General features: G+C 43.8%; 1 protein-coding gene across 4 annotated transcripts in view; it reads left to right on the forward strand.

Annotated features, from left to right (window-relative positions):
- Positions 1 to 17,311, forward strand: part of ATP13A5 (ATPase 13A5) — a 129,129-nt gene that overhangs the window by 70,559 nt on the left and 41,259 nt on the right. For all 4 annotated transcript variants that reach the window (XM_066241086.1, XM_066241090.1, XM_066241088.1 and 1 more), the window contains 7 exons: positions 833 to 919; positions 1,578 to 1,734; positions 4,209 to 4,326; positions 7,510 to 7,634; positions 8,447 to 8,607; positions 10,563 to 10,688; positions 15,417 to 15,496. In XM_066241086.1, coding sequence (XP_066097183.1) covers positions 833 to 919; positions 1,578 to 1,734; positions 4,209 to 4,326; positions 7,510 to 7,634; positions 8,447 to 8,607; positions 10,563 to 10,688; positions 15,417 to 15,496 — 854 coding nt within the window. The remainder of the gene's footprint in view (positions 1 to 832; positions 920 to 1,577; positions 1,735 to 4,208; positions 4,327 to 7,509; positions 7,635 to 8,446; positions 8,608 to 10,562; positions 10,689 to 15,416; positions 15,497 to 17,311) is intronic.

Consider the following 17,311-nt stretch of genomic DNA (forward strand, 5'->3'; position numbering starts at 1 on the left):
AAGTGCATCGAGTTTAAAGCTGGGTGAGAAGCAGCCTTGAGTTAAACATTTTTTGGTAGTTAGGAACCTTTCACTAAACATAAAGGGGTGAGGAAAAGTCCTTATAGAATGTAAGAATTTCAGCACTTGAAGTGTTGTTAGAGTGGTTTTCAGAAGAGACTGAGATCTAGAAAAGGAAGTGATGTTCCCAAAATTAAACAAGCAAATCACAGAGCAGAGACCAGCTGTTGTCTTCCATTTTCTGACCTCTACTATTTATATATCTGACTGCTTTTCCCATATATTAGGTTAATATTAGTTTCTCAGATAGTATGACTTATACTGTTATAATATCCAAGAATACAAACCATTTTTAAATACGCTTTCGAATTTGTTGGCAACTAACTTGCTAACTCCCTAGCTAACCAATTAGGCTAGTAGCATAGATATAGCATAACAAATAGTCCCATGTTTATCTCAGCCCGATTCTAACTCATCTGAGAGCTAATCGGCTCAGTGCTGTCGGAGAGCAGCTCTCCATGTAAGCCCTGCTTCAATTGTTAGACATACTATTTAGGAAAAGCCATCAGCCTGCAGCTCATACTCCTTCCTTCAGTCATTTCTTAAAATGCAGTCACAATATTTCCAGCTTTTTGAAACTCTATAATAAGGTCTTTAATGTAAATCAACACAATAGAAATTTGACAATGATGATATTAAGATAATTGGCCTAAAAGAGAAAGTATGTGAAAAGGGTTTTGAAAAGATTAAAGTATGATACAGATGAGAACATTTTCTTCCATAGTGTGTTTCTCTAAGGAATATTATGAATTTTTCTTTTATTTTAAAACAGATAATGGAAGATCGCAATGTAGACTACTGCGACTTTAGGACATCAGACTCAAACATCATAATAAAGCCAGGACCAAAAGCCAGTTGGGTATGATTTGCTTCTTTAAATTGTTTAGTTCTTTCTCCTTCAAACTTATTTTAGTTTCATCATAAAACTGACTTTCACATACAGTATTTTTATATTCCTATTGTTTTCCCTTAATGTAACCATGTCCATAGTTGGTCTGCTCGTTCCTTCATCCCCAAATTTATCTATTAATTTATTCAACACTCACTGAGTACTCACATATGCTAGAGTACTGTGCTAAGGTGCTAAGGGATGAAGAGGTTTCAAAGCCAGACATGCCGGGCACTGTGTTGAAGGAGCACATGGGTTGGTAGAAAAATCAATAGAGGTACAGAGAAGTGTAAGCCAAATGCTACAATAAAGGCTGAAGACAGAGCCGTAGGAGTCCAGAGGAGGGAATAAATACTGTTTCTGGGGGTAGAGAAGCACCACAATGGAGTGGTGACCTGTGAGCTTGACCTGGGAGATGATTAGGATTTCTCCAGGCAGCCAAAGGAAAGGGCCTTGCAGACCAGACAACCTGATGAGGAAATCACCTTAGAGGCAGCCAGAAAAACACCAATGTGTGATAAGTACACCACTTCATGGTGTCCCTGAGCTCACTGCAGGGGAAACCCTATTTCTTGGTGTGCACCTACTAACTCACATCCTGAAACGCCCGTTTCTCGGTTGCTCTCAGAGTCCTGTGGAAGCCATCACCATCTTGCGCCAGTTTCCTTTCTCATCCAGTCTGCAGAGGATGTCTGTGGTCGCTCAGCTGGCAGGGGAGGGTCACTTCCATGTCTACATGAAGGGCGCCCCAGAGATGCTGGCCAGGTTCTGCAGATCTGAAACAGGTACTCACAGACACATTGCTCTTTCAGGAGGGAAAGTATTTTAAAAGTCCAAACACAGAAAGCAAATAAGTCTAAGTCAATAAATGTAGAGGTGGTTGTTTTCTTGGCAAGTGCGAGGTGAGACTGGTAGATTTGATAAGGCAGACATGATCATTTCAAGGTAAAGAGGCAGAGAGGAAATACCCAACTGTGATCCAGCCAGAAAAGCCTAACCACAGCGGGGCATCAGGGAAGCAGATGTGAAGCAGGCATCAGAAGCCAGAATAGGGAGCTACAGGGGGCTCAGAGAACCCCTGTTGGTGAGAGTGAGAAGCATTTGGACGAGGGAACAAACGGGACAGGTGGGAACACTAAACTGATTCTACAGAGGGGGTGCTCTGTCACCTCCTGGAGAGCTGGCAGCACTTACGGGGTCCCCAAGACATTAATGGCAGGAGAATGTATAAAGGTAAATCTGTTAGAAAAAAAGAAAAATGATTAGAGTAAACTTGATGGTATTAGAGCAAGGCAACTGATCATTTTCCCAGCAATTTCATCTTCCTGGGCCAGATTTTGAGCTGATTTGTATTGTTTCTTAGTCTTATAAACATATGCACCCTCTAAGCAGCAGCCCAGATTTATAAGAATACTGTTGCCTTTAAATGAGTTCGTTTGGATAAAGTCGGCCTTTTTCTCTTGATTTTTCATCTATAGACTCCTTTATGATTGCTGATATCCATAAACCTGTACACAGCATTTTTAGTTTGGCAAGTGATTGCTTTAACTTCTCTCTCTACTTGGAGTCTTTGTGCCTTAGAAGTGCCCCCCTTTTTTTCTGACTTGGACCTCCATAGCTCCCATTAACTCTATCCTTCACAGATAAAAAAGCTTACCCATTGCTTTTTTTTTCCAACCACACTGATATAGTATTTTTTTTTTTTTTACTTTTTAATTGGTAATTATTACCCCTGTTCTATCAGGTTTGGTGTCTCTTGCCACCTCTTATTCTTCTGGTAACCCTTCCAGTTCTTCCTATTGCTATAAACTCTGATCCTTGACAAATGCTAATATTATCTTCAGTGATCCCCTCTCCCCTCACCCTGTACTTAAGAAATGGAGAGCCAGAGAGGCTGGTTGGTTAGAACAGTGGTTGGCAAACCGCGGCTCGCGAGCCACATGCAGCTCTTTGGCCAGCTTAGGAGTACCCTAATTAAGTTAATAACAATGTACCTACCTATATAGTTTAAGTTTTAAAAATTTGGCTCTCAAAAGAAATTTCAATCGTTGTACTATTGATATTTGGCTCTGTTGACTAATGAGTTTGCCGACCACTGGGTTAGAACATCCTCCCATAGCAAAGAGATTGCTGGTTCGATCCCCAGTAAGCATATACAGGAACAGATTTATGTTCCTGACTCTCTCTCTCTCTCTCTCTCTCTCTCTCTGCCTTCCTTTCTTGCTAAAATTAATAAATGAAAAACTTAAAAAAAAAATAGACAGGTAGGAACTTCCTTGAAATTAGATCCCCACCTCCAAGGTTATTTTAGAATTACAGAAAGTCTGAACTGAATGTTGGTTCAGAAAGCCACACACCCCTTCTTTTATAGATGCTAAACTTGAGATGTAGAAGATAGGCTTACATGCTTAAGGTCAGAGAGGTAGTTGGTAGATTAAAGACTAGAACCCAGGTATTTCACTACCTTTCACTACCTAAGCCACCACATCTCCCATTACACTGTGCTTCTTTCCAATATCTTTATAAACACACTATAACCCATAGAGATTTTATAACTATATTAACATTAGTTATGATTACATGTCAAAATACAGAAATGTTGGCATTTTGTCCTCTATTATCTAAAGCTGGGTTTAACCCTGCTGTTGACAGTACAGCAAATGGGTGTGACTGTGTTCCAGTAAAAATTTACTTACAAAGGCCTGACCTATAGTGGTGCAGTGGATAAAGCATCGACCTGGAACACTGAGGTCACCGGTTCAAAACCCTGGGCTTGCCTGGTCAAGGCACATATGGGAGTTGACGCTTCCTGCTCCTTCCCCCCTTCTCTCTCTCTCTCTCTCATTCTCTCTCTTCTCCTCCCTCCTCTCTAAAATTAATAATTATTAAATTTAAAAAATTCTTTAAAAAATTTACTTACAAAAACAAAGAATGGGCCAGATGTGGCCTGTAGTTTGCTGATGTAGAGGGTCAGTATTTCCCTCATTTCATCCAAGTAGACGTAGTCCTGAGTTCTGTCCTTCCTGAACTGAGCCAGAGTATTTGACACCCATTTGATGACCAGAATGTCTTTGGCATTCATTTCTGTCAGAGTAATAAGGACATGCTGATGAAATTGTTTGTAGCTTTTAACTGAAGCTGTGGTTTTTCTGTTAAAGCTTTATGGAGTGCAAGTTAAAACAAGGTACAGTGACTACATCCCAGAATCTTGCTCAGGAGTTGGGTGACCTTCAGTATGACCTTACTTCTCTCCTGTCAGTGCCCAAGAATTTCCCGCAAGAGCTGAGGAATTACACAGTGCAAGGCTTCCGTGTCATTGCCCTTGCCCATAAAGCCTTGAGCATGGGGAAGATTTCCGAAGTGGAGAGTTTATCCAGGTAAGAAACTCAAAAATTTGCTCTCTGTGAAGGAAGTGAAGGAGCCCTGGAGATGGATGGATGGATGGATGGATGGATGGGTGGGTGGATGGATAGCTCAGATCATTAAGAAAGCTCTTAGAGATAAAGAATCAATTTAATCCAATCCCCTAAATCAGAGATGGCTGTGAGCCACACTGGGGAGGACTTGCTTAAGTCACAATGCTGGTTAGTGGCAGAACAAGGGTTGTGGTTAAGATCTCCTGACTCCCAGATGCTAGTGAGTTCTCTCTGCCCTGAATTCCATCATCCCACCAAAAATGACCAAGCCTTCTTCAACCTCAGAACACTGAGTGGCAGACTGAGTTGGAGGAGGCCTATGTACAAAGGGGTTGAGAGAAGGAGACGGTGGTACCTTGAAAGCCCTCCAGAATTCGTTAGATTTGGCTTCTGCTTTCAGGACTCAGTAACATACCTCCCTCAGGTCTGGAAAGGTAGTGAGTGCAAACTGAATTCTTTTTCTGACAGAATTCAGTATCCTTAATTATATTAAAAGGATAAATTGTCCTCATTAGAGGATAATCGGTAGCTTATTTTTTCTTTTAATGATTCTTAATTTTTAAAGGCTGTTTTTCAATGGTCTATGACAAAGAAGTAGAGAAATACTGTAAAAATTTTAATGAAGGCCTGACCTGTGGTGGCGCAATGGATAAAGCGTCGACCTGGAAATGCTGAGGTTGCCGGTTCGAAACCCTGGGCTTGCCTGGTTAAGGCACATATGGAAGTTGATGCTTCCAGCTCCTCCCCCCTTCTCTCTCTCTCTCTGTCTCTCTCTCCTCTCTATCCCTCTCTGTCTCTCTCTCTCTCCTCTCTAAAAATGAATAAATAAAAAAATAATTAAAAAATTTAATGAAGAATCCTCTATGCATCACTTGTCTTTGATTTTGTGCTGCCGATAGAAAGATACTTTTATGTAAAATTAACTCCCCTGCAAAATAGATGAATATTCTTGGTTCAACAGTAGTATTTGCTCCTGAAGTCCCTCTACTCTAATATAATCAGTAATCATTGCCCCTTTCTTACAGTGACAATTTCTTATAGTATCTATAAAATGTTGGAATGGGTGATCTCTAAGGAACCTTGCAGCCATGACATTTTAATCTTCTAAATAGAATCACAAAGCTCATTTTGAAATATATGAATGGTATTCTCAAACTTAACATTCAAGGTGTTAGCTATGCTTAATCCATCATGCACAGGGTTTTATAGTTTTTCAAGACATAAATTTTAATAACAAACGTTAAGATCATGTGTGAAGAGAAGATTTATGGAGCTTGGCATGGAGTATAGCCACCACCCAGCTGCCACACAGAAGAGCAGCTGTGATGTTCTTATTTAAAAACCTCTGGTGAGTGAGACATTGTTATCAATATACCAAAATAAGAAGAGAATACAGTGTGCTAGATTTCTAACCATCTCAGGTTTTCTAAGAGAATATCAGGAGCCTGTTTTGCCTCTCCAAATTTAGTTACTATTTTCAAACAGCATAAAGGAATAGGGTTTTGATACAGTTTATTATATTTAGCAAAGTTTTCCAATTAGAAAAAATATCTTCTACAAAACTGCCATCAGAAAAAGAAGTAGAAGAGTTTTGTAAGATAGTTTGGAAAAAAGACCCCAAGCTAAACAACAGAAGAAATATTTCATCAAGATTTCAACTTTCCAGCCCCAGACAGGCAGAGCATCAGCCCCAGACAGGGGTTTCCGGGTGGATCCCACTCGGGGCGCACACGGGAGTCTGTCTTGCTATCCCCCCTCCTGTCACTTGCAAAAAGAAGGGAAAAAATAAAATAAAATAAAAAGATTTCAACTTTCCTTGGTTTAGCAAAGTGTATTGAGCTTGACGATGTGAGACGCTCTTGGCGGGGCTGAGGGTTCAGAAATGACTAAAATAAAATCTTTGCCATTATATCATATTATATTATATTATATTATATCATATCATATCATATCATATCATATTATATTACATTACATCCTAATTGGGTAAAATAATAAAATAAATCTATATAATATTGTCAAGTAGTGATAAATGCCCTGAAGGAAAAAATAAAGCTGGTTGAGAGGATTTTTTTTAAAACTGACAGAGGACACCATTTTACAGGGGGTCATCGGGGAAGTCCTCTGAGAAGATGACCTTTGAACAGAGACCCGAGTAAAGTAAGGGAATGAGGCATGCCAGCGTCCTGGGAAAGCGTCGATGCAATAGGAACAGGGGACACAGGGCCCTGATGCAGGATTCTGCTAGAAATGCTGTAGAGTCCCAATGTGCCAAAGTGCCTGGTGTGGTGAACAAAGGGAAGAGTTGTAAGATAGAGATGAAAACCAGAATAAGTTGGTGAGAAGAGTTTTGAATCTTTCTTTTAGTTCTAGCTAATGAGAAAATAATAATCCAGTTTATAATGGAAATTGGTGAAGTTAAGTGATAGGATTTTAGCAAGTTCTGCATTAAGATATATTTTCTTTTATAAAATATTCTGACATCACTAAGCAAGATTTATATCTGATTATCTGAGTATTCACTGAAGTGCTTAATATAAGATCTAAAATAACGTAGTTATTTAGTGAATGGACTTCTGAATGAAGATGTAGCAACTCTAGAGAGAAGTGTTCCCACCCAATTTTGCATTATAGTTCCAAGCCTCCAGTTTTAAATTCTGAAAATTATTCAGATCCTTGGCTGGTATCATGTATTTACTGGAGGTTACAGATAGAAGCTGAAATAAATGACGCCATATTCAACTACTACTATAGTACCCTGTATGCAGGATTTTTATTACATAAGTGTGTAATAAATTGAAATTATTTCAAGCTCAAAAAGATCTTGGAAATCAAAAACATAGATGATGAACAAAATATTTAAAATCAACAGAAGAAATGGAAGGTAAATAACATTGTTTTAAAAAATAGAGTTGGAAACTAGGAGTGGCTAGAAGATGTAAGTGGTGGCCTCTGAGAAGTACAAATGTGGTGTGCAGACATGGTCTTGCTGTTTTCATGATAAGCCTTGGGGTTGTTTTTGATTTATTAAACATGAGCATATATTACACTGATAAAAGTTAGAAAATTTCCAAAGAAGTAGTAAATTCGCCTCTTGAGACTATATCAATAAGCTTTAATATTGACTTTCTCCTGAATCCAAAGAGAGAAGGTGGAGTCCGAGTTGACATTTCTGGGACTTCTCATAATGGAGAATCGCTTGAAAAAGCAAACCAGACCAGTCCTGAAGGAACTGAATGAGGCCCGCGTCAGAACTGTGATGGTTACTGGTACGTGTTTCTGAAGGCCTGATAAGTTCAATGTGTCCCAGGCCTGAGAAAAATACCATGTGAGCTGAGTGAGTTCCTACGACTGAGGCAGGAAGAAAAATGCTTTGTTTTCAAGTGTGTGACCCTCTGGTACAGTTGCCTGGAAACGTGTGGAGCTCCTCCAACGCCACCACGAGTCTGGGAGGCAGTAACCATGTCTCCTTTTGCCTAATGCCCACTCGTCCTGCCCAGTGTCAGCGCACTGCCAAGGGGCTGACAGTAAATGCTTAAACAGAAGACTGGATGTGTTTTCATTAATAACCCTAATAAGATCTTTGTGCAAAGGGCATGAGACTCAGCTGGACTGTCCTTTGGAACAGTGGGAACAGGTATGGCCTGTGATAATCAAATCCAAGCATGGTCCATCACTAAGGGTTCTTTTCTGTGCTTAACTGCAATCCAGGCTCCAAAAATTGTTTTATGCTATCAGATTTGGCCATAATACCTTCACCACTAAGAGCTGTCAGTGTCCCGAAAATTACTCATAAAGTGGCAAACATGTATTTATTCATTTGTGCATGTTTTGGAAATATGCAATTGTCAGGACACCTCATTGCTAACTACAGTGGGAGAGAAATGCAGACATAGCAGCTGAGCATTGGGGCAGACAGGCTGTAGCAGAGGAGAAGAGGAGTGGTTATAAAATAAGGCAGAAAGCAATAAATGTCCCCGAAAAGCACCAACAAGGTAGTATGGACACTCAGGAGAGGGGGAGCTCAATTCTGGTTGCTGAGAGGTTTAGACCTAAAGCAAACTGACTCTTTATCATCTAGGTGACAACCTGCAAACAGCCATTACTGTTGCAAAGAATTCCGAAATGATCCCTCCAGGGAGCCAAGTGATCCTCGTGGAAGCCAATGAGCCAGAAGAGCCTGTTCCTGCCTCTGTGACCTGGCAGCTGGTAGAGAACCAGGACAGTGGACCCGGAATAAATGTGAGGAAATGTTAAAAGGCCCCTCCAGGGCCCGAGCTGATACAGTGCTGGCCCTGGGCAGCCTTCTCTTGGCATCACAGGTCATCGCAGTAATAATCCTCACATCTGTCCAGAGCTTAATGGTTTGCAAAGCATTTAGTATTCCCACCAGCACTTCTCAGCTCCAGCTGGACAAAGAAGTCACCTGGGAGATGATTAAGCTTTCAGTTCCAAGGCTCTACTAATTAAGTCAGAACCTCTGGGCTGGCATCAGCCCTTCCTCCTTGTGTTTCCAATGTTCGTTCAGTGGTTGAGAACCACCAGTTCACAGCCACAATTCCCATTTAACCCTCACAGTTCACCTGTACTGTTGAGTACGCTATTCACTTTACAAATGAGAAAACGAGGGCTTAAGGAGGTAAGTTTATCCAAAACATACAATTGGCAAGCTGCAGAGCAAGATATTAAATTCAGGGCTGTTTGATTCCACCCAAATCACAGGCATTTTGACTGTGCCGTGCCTGGGACATGCAGTTCATGTGTAGGCTTCTCCTGAGAGTAAGCGCCTAACATGCTGGTGACAGAACAGCTTTCTCACATGAACAGAATGGCTGCAGCCTAACATCCCATCACTACATGCGCCACCTCCCTCTGTGTGAATTCAAAGAGATGGTTCCTAAACTACAAAAAAATGCTCTCTTCTTTCAAGATGACCAGCCCTTTGGATTGTTGAGTGTAGAGTAGACCTTTGTTCAGTACACAAACTGCACAACTGTGCAGAGGGGGCGGGCCCCTGCCCTGGGGGGAGGAGCCTTCACTTGGCTCCAACCGCACTGTGAAAGATGACAGCTCTCTGAGCTTTCAGCAGAATTTTACATCAATCCCAATCACATCAATTTCACTGTGCGACAAAACTCAGATTCTCACTAATGTTGAACAAACGGTCCACTCACACTGTGCACTCATACTGACATTTTAGTCGTAGCTGGAAGAAGCCAAATCACAGTCTCAGGTTTTCCTTCTCCTCCCTGGCTCCCCTCCCACCACAGTCTCCCCCCCCCCCACTTTCTACTAAAAGCAGAAAGAATCCTGGTGGGATGTTTCAAAGCGTGTCTCTTTGTCGGCTGTAATGGGGGTTGGAAGGGGGAGGCATCTTGCCTTCCAATCACAATATTTTTTCTTCCAAGTACACTGCTCTCCCTAAGATGAATTCCTCTAATGAATAAAATTTCCTCACCTTTTATACTATTGTCATTTTAGAGTCCCACACAAATATCAGCCAGTTCCTCTGAGAAATGTCTCATGAAAAACCATGTCCCCATGTCCCCTGTCGACATGATAAGTGCATATGCATTTGTCAGATGCTTCCCTGTGGGACTGGAACGCAGTGAGGGGGGCATTGGCAGGTAAAGGACAGGGGAGTGGGGTCTCAGAAAAGGAATAGTGCTTTTGCAGTGGAGCATAAGGTGTGAAAGATGATCTGGGTACCACGTGCAGGGGTGGGGAGAGGTCAGGGGCTAAGAGAAGTTAGGCTTTGATAAAAGAGTGTGCCTATTTTACAGTGAAGATTGTAAAATGATTTTTAAAGGAATGACTCATAAGTTATCTTAGGAAATAAAAGCTTACATGATGAAGAGAAGGAAGAGGAGGGAAGAATGTTCCTATTCTTTTTGGGAGTCACTAGTCGGTACCTGGGAATAATTTCCTTGGTAGAATGACATCACACGTGTTATTTCCCAGGACAGGATCCAGAGTCTCATGTTTTCACAGTATCGCATGTTCCTATATAATTTTGGGAGGATATTCTGAGTGTCTTCATATAAGTTCAAGGTCCACAGGCAAATTGCACATTATGGATTTGCAGGCCCTTACCTGGTTATGGAGCATGGGCACACTTCCTTCCAGAAAACAGAGGAAAGCAGAGGAATCCTTTAAAAGCCGAGAGACCATGTGGAAATTATGCCTTTCGATTTCAGGAAACCTACATTAACATTGGCAACAGTTCAGTGCCTGCCGGAGAAAAAGGGAGCTGTTTTCATTTTGCAATGAGTGGGAGATCATACCAAGTGCTATTTCAGCATTTCAACAGCTTGCTTCCGAAAGTAAGTACTGGAGAAACGAAGTGTTTTGTTTTTCCCTCCAAATTAGTGAGGCATAAAAGGGAAAGAGAGTAGTGAATGTGACATCACTGAGATCATTCCAGAGTTAGAGAAGAAATACTACCAAAGGGGCACTGCCCTTCTGAAGTTTCTTGGCCCTGCCCACGACCATCTGGCCCTGCATGTGTGCACGTCCTCCTTTCCAGTGTTTGAGTTCTGGCCCTACCCACAGCCCCGTGGCCAGTCCAAACCCACCTTCCGCAGCAAGGAGAATGTGGGGCAGCAGTGTTAGGCTTGCTTGCCGGTGTACCAGCTGCAAGCGCTTTGCCTGATTAGTATGTGTGCCAGTGCTTCGTGTATATGGCCTATATAAGGCTATAGGTGCTTGTGCTCAGGGAGATTGGAGATTGTGGATGGTGGGTTGCCTGCCACTGTGAGAGCCCCCCCCCCCCCCCGAAATGGTTTTCCCCTGTCTGTGTGCTTGTCTGCCATGGTGAGACTTTATTAAACGGTAATGGCCTAACACTTTCCGGCTTCACAGATTCTCTACAGGCTGCATGAATCCAATGTGAATCTGCCTGGCCTCGGCCACTGACAGTACATCTGGCTTAGTGGGCAGGGTTCTGAGCAGATCAGTGTGGAGCTTCCAACACCCATGAAGAGTGGGGCAGAGGAGTGGTGGCTGTTCTCCAGCATATGGTTCCCCGTGGCTGTCCTTTGGGGGGCCATAGGCGTGGTGTTTTTTGTAGTCCTGTGAGAAGAAGCCAGAAGTTCTGTGTGAGAGGCTGAGCCAGGTCAGAAGCTCAGGGTGAGTTGTGGACCGAGTGGCAACAACGGCGTGAACTGGAGCGAGCACTGGAGAAGGAGGCGGGCCGGTCTGAGAGCTGTGCTGTGAGATGCAGACTGAGTGCCAACAGCGCCTAGCACTGCAGCGGTCTCTGGAGAAGAAGGTGCAGGTTCACGAGCTCCAGTCTGCCCTGGAGGCAGAAGGTTGGCACCAGCAGCTGTTGGAAAAACAACTATGGGTTTAGGAGCTCTAGAGTCAGTGTCAGGCCGAGAGCCAGCAGCCACGGGAGACGGAGCTGCACTCCTGCCAGCGGAGTGACTCTGAGTCAGCAGGAGCAGGTGTTTCTGACTCCTCCTCTTCTGAGGGGGAGGCTCGAGCTGCAACTGCCCTCTGCAGACTCAGAGCCTGGCCAGTGGTTGCCAAGAAGGTAAAGACCCAGCAGCCAAGAGTCCCTCAGAGGCAGTGTAGGGCAGCTGTGTTAGGCTTGCTCACGGGGTTACCAGCTGCAAGTACTTTGCCTAATTGGTACGTGAGTGCATGACTGCACATCGTGTATGTGGCCTGTAGAAGATTATGGGTGCTTGCGCTGGAGAGAGATGGAGGATTGCGGATGTGTGGATTGGCTTCCTGCCTCTGTGAGGGGCCATTTTGCTGTTTGTTTGCCTGAGATGCGGTTTCTCCTGCTTGTGTGCTCGTCCGCCGTTGTGAGACTCTATTAAACAGAATGGCCCCAATGCTTTTCAGCTCCGCAGTTTCTCTACCATCTGCTCGAATCCAATGTGGACCTGCCTGGCCTCGGCCACCGACATTACATCTGGTGTAGTAGGCAGGGTTCGGAGCAGACTGGTACAGAGCCACTGACACCCTTAAGGGGTAGAATGGAGGAGTGCCTATTCCTGGTGGCTCTCCTGGTGGGAACCATGGTCTGGATGTTTACAATCCTGAGGGAAGAAACCAAGAGCTCTGTGTGAGAAGCTGAGGGAGGTCAAAAGCTCCAGTATGAGCTCCTTACTGAGTGCCAACGATGGTGTGAACTGGAGCAAGCGCTGGAGAGAGAGGCCTACTGGATCCGAGAGTTGCAGTGTGAGGTGCAGGCTGAGAGCCAACGGTGCCTGGAACTGGAGCAGTCTCTGGACAAAGTGTTACGGGTTTGCAAGTTGTAGTTTGTCCTGGAAGCTGAACATTGGCAGCAATGGCTGATGGAGAAACAATGGCGGGTTCAGGAGCTCGAGAGTCAGCTTCAGGCTGAGAGCTGGCAGCCACAGGAGCCGAAGTGGGTGCAGAAGAGGGAGTTGCATTCCTGCCAGTGGAGTGGTTCTGAGTCAGCGGGAGCAGGTGTTTCCGACTCCTCCTCTTCTGAGAGGGGGCTCAGGTTGCAACTGCCCTCCGCAGACTCAGAGCCTGGCCAGTGGTCGCCAAGAAGGTAAAGATCCAGCAGCCAAAAGTCCCTCAGGGGCAGCCACAGCTTAAATGCACTCTATGGTCTGGCCCAACACTGGGCAGAGCTGAAGGGGTTGGGGGTGAAATTCAGACAGAAACCCACTGAGCCCCCCCCCCCCCCAGCAGCCTGTTGGTGTGGCTGTGGGACATAGGGGTGGGAGGCATCTTGTGCTCCGGAACAGAGATGGACTGTAAGGCTGTGAGGGCTGCTGCCCGTGCTGCCCTCTGACTAGCAAGAGGATTGGGCCTGTGAAAGTTACCCAAACACGGACATGGGTAGATTTTATTGCGGCCAAGGCAGATAGAGAGAAATTAGATGGCAAGCCTAATAAAGTCTTGTTTGAGCTTTGGTGGCAGCTTGAGTCAGAACAGAGATTCCAGCCTCTGAAAAAGCAGGAGAAGCCCCTGCATCTGCCGGGCAGCAGAGAACTGTCACGGCAGCACAGGCCTTGAATGTGTGTGACCCTGCCAGGTCCTGTGAGCTTGCCGAGGGGTTTGGATGGGCTTGTGGCTACAGACAGAGCATTTATGGAAAGGTGCTGAGGTCCGTAAATAAAGAGCTATATGGCTAGTTGCCCGTAATGGACTTCTACGTTGGTGATTCGCACCGATAGCTGGGCTGTCTACCGGGGACTGTTTCTCACCCAGTTGCAGAGATGCACCAAGGTTACTTTTTTCAAAGGACACAGTCCTGGACTTTGCAGAGCCTCCCACCTGCCGTGGGGTAGGGAGTTAGAGGTGGGCCTCCAGTTGACACCCTGGGCAAAGTGCTCAGGGAGACATTGTGAAGGGCACCTTTGTAATTATTGTGTTACTTTTGCTGTTACTATAGTATCTGTTTGATGTCGTATAGATTGTGAAGCAAGCAACCCTAAAGGGGTGGCATGTGGGGCAGCTGTGTTAGGCTTGCTCACTGGTTACTGGCTGCAAGCACTTTGCCTGGTTGGTGTGTGAGTGCGTGGCTGCACCATGTGTGTGTGGCCTGTGTAGGCTATGGCTGCTTGTGCTCAGGGAGATTGGGGACTGCGGATGACGGATTGCCTGCCCGCCACTGTGAGAGGCCATTTTTTGTTTGTTTTTTTGCCTAAGGAGTGGTTTTCTCCTGCCTGTGTGCTCGTCTGCTGTTGTGAGACTTTATTAAATAATAATGGCCCAACGATTTCTAGCTCCACGGTTTGTCTACAGTTCGCCCAAATCCAGTGTGGACCTGCCTGGCCATGGACTCAGCCACTGGCCTTACAGAGAACCTCCCAATACTTTCAAACATGTTCCTCTTTTGTGGGTCAGCTTCTCTCTGAAAGCCACCAACTCATGTCATGAAGAGCTCTAGTCCCCTTCCTGTCTGGATTCTTGAATTACAGCAGGAAGTAACAAAAGCCCCACCATTTTCAAAATCATTTGTTATCTTGTCCTCTGTGTGTCTATTTTAAATCAGTGCTGTGCTGTCAGTGAGCAGAGAAGTAGGGCACAAGCTGAGGGCAGCAGCCATCTGTTCGCCAGGCCTTGAGAATTCTGTCATCTTTGCAGTCAAGGACCACAGAATCTAGGCCCCAAAGACTTCCAGAAAGCTGTTTGTCCAATTCCTCATTGTAGAGATGAGACTCAGGTTAAATCACTTTTGAAGGTTTGTACATATAATTGGGACAGAGCTGAGAGCAGAGGTTTATTTCTCAACTTGGGATCTATTCCTCCTTTCTCTGTCTATGCTGCAATTGTGGAGACAGAGTTGAGTAAAAAGAACTGTATTTTTTTTTTTTTTTTGTATTTTTCCAAAGTTGGAAACGGGGAGGCAGTCAGACAGACTCCCGCATGTGCCCTACCGGGATCCACCTGGCATGCCCACCAGGGGGCGATGCTCTGCCCATCTTGGGGCGTCGCTCTGCCGCAATCAGAGCCATTCTAGCGCCTGAGACAGAGCCACAGAGCCATCCTCAGCACTTGGGCAAACTTTGTTCCAATGGAACCTTGGCTGCAGGAGGGGAAGAGAGAGACAGAGAGGAAGGAGAGGGGGAGGGGTGGAGAAGCAGATGGGTGCTTCTCCTGTGTGCCCTGGCCGGGAATCAAACCCGGGACTCCTGCACGCCAGGCCGACGCTCTACCACTGAGCCAACCAGCCAGGGCCAAGAACTGTATTTCCTCAAGTATTTTTACCCCATATGATCTGCTGCTTTTTAGTTATTATTATTAATTTGAGGTTATCTCATCTTGGAAAAATGTCCTGGAAAGAAGTAATAGAGTTGTGATGGGGGACTGATAGCTCAAGTTAAATATTAAAGCATTGAATCCCCTAATTCCCTTTCCTGACTTTGGGCCTAACAACACAGTACCCAATGCTATATTCAAACAGTAGCCAGAAGTGATTTTTTTTTTCAGGGCTGTTCTTTTATTTAAAAGTGTTCTTTCAAAAAAATAAAAAATAAAATAAATAAAATAAATAAAAAAATAAAAATAAATAAATAAAAGTGTTCTTTCTAATCTTATTGCAATAGTTGTTTTTCTCTTAGATTCTGGTGAATGGAACCATTTTTGCAAGAATGTCTCCTGGGCAAAAATCAAGCCTTGTTGAAGAGTTTCAGAAATTAAAGTAGGTGTTACTGCATGAATGGATAGTGTATTTGTTATCTACTATGTAACAAATTACCTGAAACTTAATATCTTAAATAATACCTTTTATTACTCTACAGTTCTGAGGGTCAGGCACCAGGTGTGCTTAGCTGGCTCTGGATCTCTCAGGCTCAGGTGGCAGCCAGAGCAGCAGTCATCTCAGCCCTGAGGATGAAGGACCTGCCACCAGCCTCACTCACGTTTTGTTGCAGGATTCAGCTCCTTGCGGGGGGTTGAACCAAGAGTCTCTGTTTTCCCTTGGCTGTTGGACAGAAGCCACCCTCAGTCTTTGCCACATGAGAAATGTCATGAGGAAACTCATAGTGTGGCCACTGGCTTCCATAAGAGTGAACAAGGAAGAAGAATCAGAGAAAGATATCAGCATTTTTTATATTTTAATCTCAGAAGTGACATCCCATCATTTTTGCTGTATTTTCTTCATTAGAAGCAAGTCTCTAGGCCCCGCCTACGCCCAAGTACAGGAGATGGGGATCCCTGAGAACCACTGGAGAAGCTTCCTGCCCCAGATACATTTGTTCGGTGGCCCACAGGCAGTGGTGGGATTCAGCCCATTCACTTCGGTTCAGTCAAACTGATACCCAGTATTTTCTTATGAGTTCAGCAAACCGGTTGTTAAAATGGCACTTGTAATCAGGGTTCTCTCTAAGGCGGTTGCCTGGGCAGCTGCCCAATGTGGAAATCACAAATTTACATTCCTAACTTTTTTTTTTTTTTTTTTTTTGTGGCAGAGACAGAGAGAGACAGAGAGAGGGACACATAGGGACAGATAGAAAGGAAAAAAGATTGATGAGGAGCATTAATTCTTTGCTGCGGCACATTAGTTATTCATTGATTGCTTTCTCATATGTGCCTTGATCGGGGGTGCTACAGCAGACCGAGTGACCCCTTGCTCAAGCCAGGAACCATGGGCTCAAGCTGGTGAGCCTTGCTCAAACCAGATGAGCTTGCACTCAAGCCGGCAACCTTGAGTTTTCAAACCTGGGTCCTCCGCATCCCAGTCCGACGCTCTATCCACTGCACCATTGCCTGGTCAGGCTCTATTCCTTACTCTTTTTTAATGTTCATCTGCACAACAGTGTATTCTAACACCTGTAGTAACGTTCATTTCATCCACAGGTGAAAAAAATCCGACAGAACTATGCTTGTAATACTTATTTTATAAAACTCATTATACCTTTGATGAAATACTACATTTTAGTTCCCTCATGTTTGTTACTTCAGTAAATAAACATATAACGTAAAGAGAAAAAGTGTCAAACAACCAGGGGGTGACAACTTGTTTTTCGTCAGGTATTATTTAATATTTTTTCATTAATATTTTAAAACTTTTTTATAACATAATCTAGTTTTGTGTACCTTTTTTATCATTCTTATTTAAGTATTAAATGCATGAAATAATAAACTACCTTTTGGTATATTGTTTTTTAATACTTAAAACGGTCATTAGGCCAGAGAACTGGTTATTAAATTATTTGAATCCCACCACTGCCCACAGGGCACATCTTAGAGGAATATTTCCTGCTTAGATGCAGGGAATAGAAACACGAGGGGTTTCTCTAGCTCAGAATGGGGAAGTATGTGAGTTACCACCTAGAATTATTTGAAGTAGGCTTATTATAAGGTATGTGAATATTTCAGATATTCCAGGAAATAGGTGAATGACACTCTCACTGTATCTGACCTTGGTAGTAAATAACTATAGAGGCCAAAGTAAAAAAAAAAAAGTCTATCTTCTTCAACAATACAGATGACTAAGTCACAATAAAATAAAATG

Source organism: Saccopteryx bilineata, chromosome 8 (assembly GCF_036850765.1).
Source record: "Saccopteryx bilineata isolate mSacBil1 chromosome 8, mSacBil1_pri_phased_curated, whole genome shotgun sequence".
Lineage (NCBI taxonomy): Eukaryota > Metazoa > Chordata > Mammalia > Chiroptera > Emballonuridae > Saccopteryx > Saccopteryx bilineata.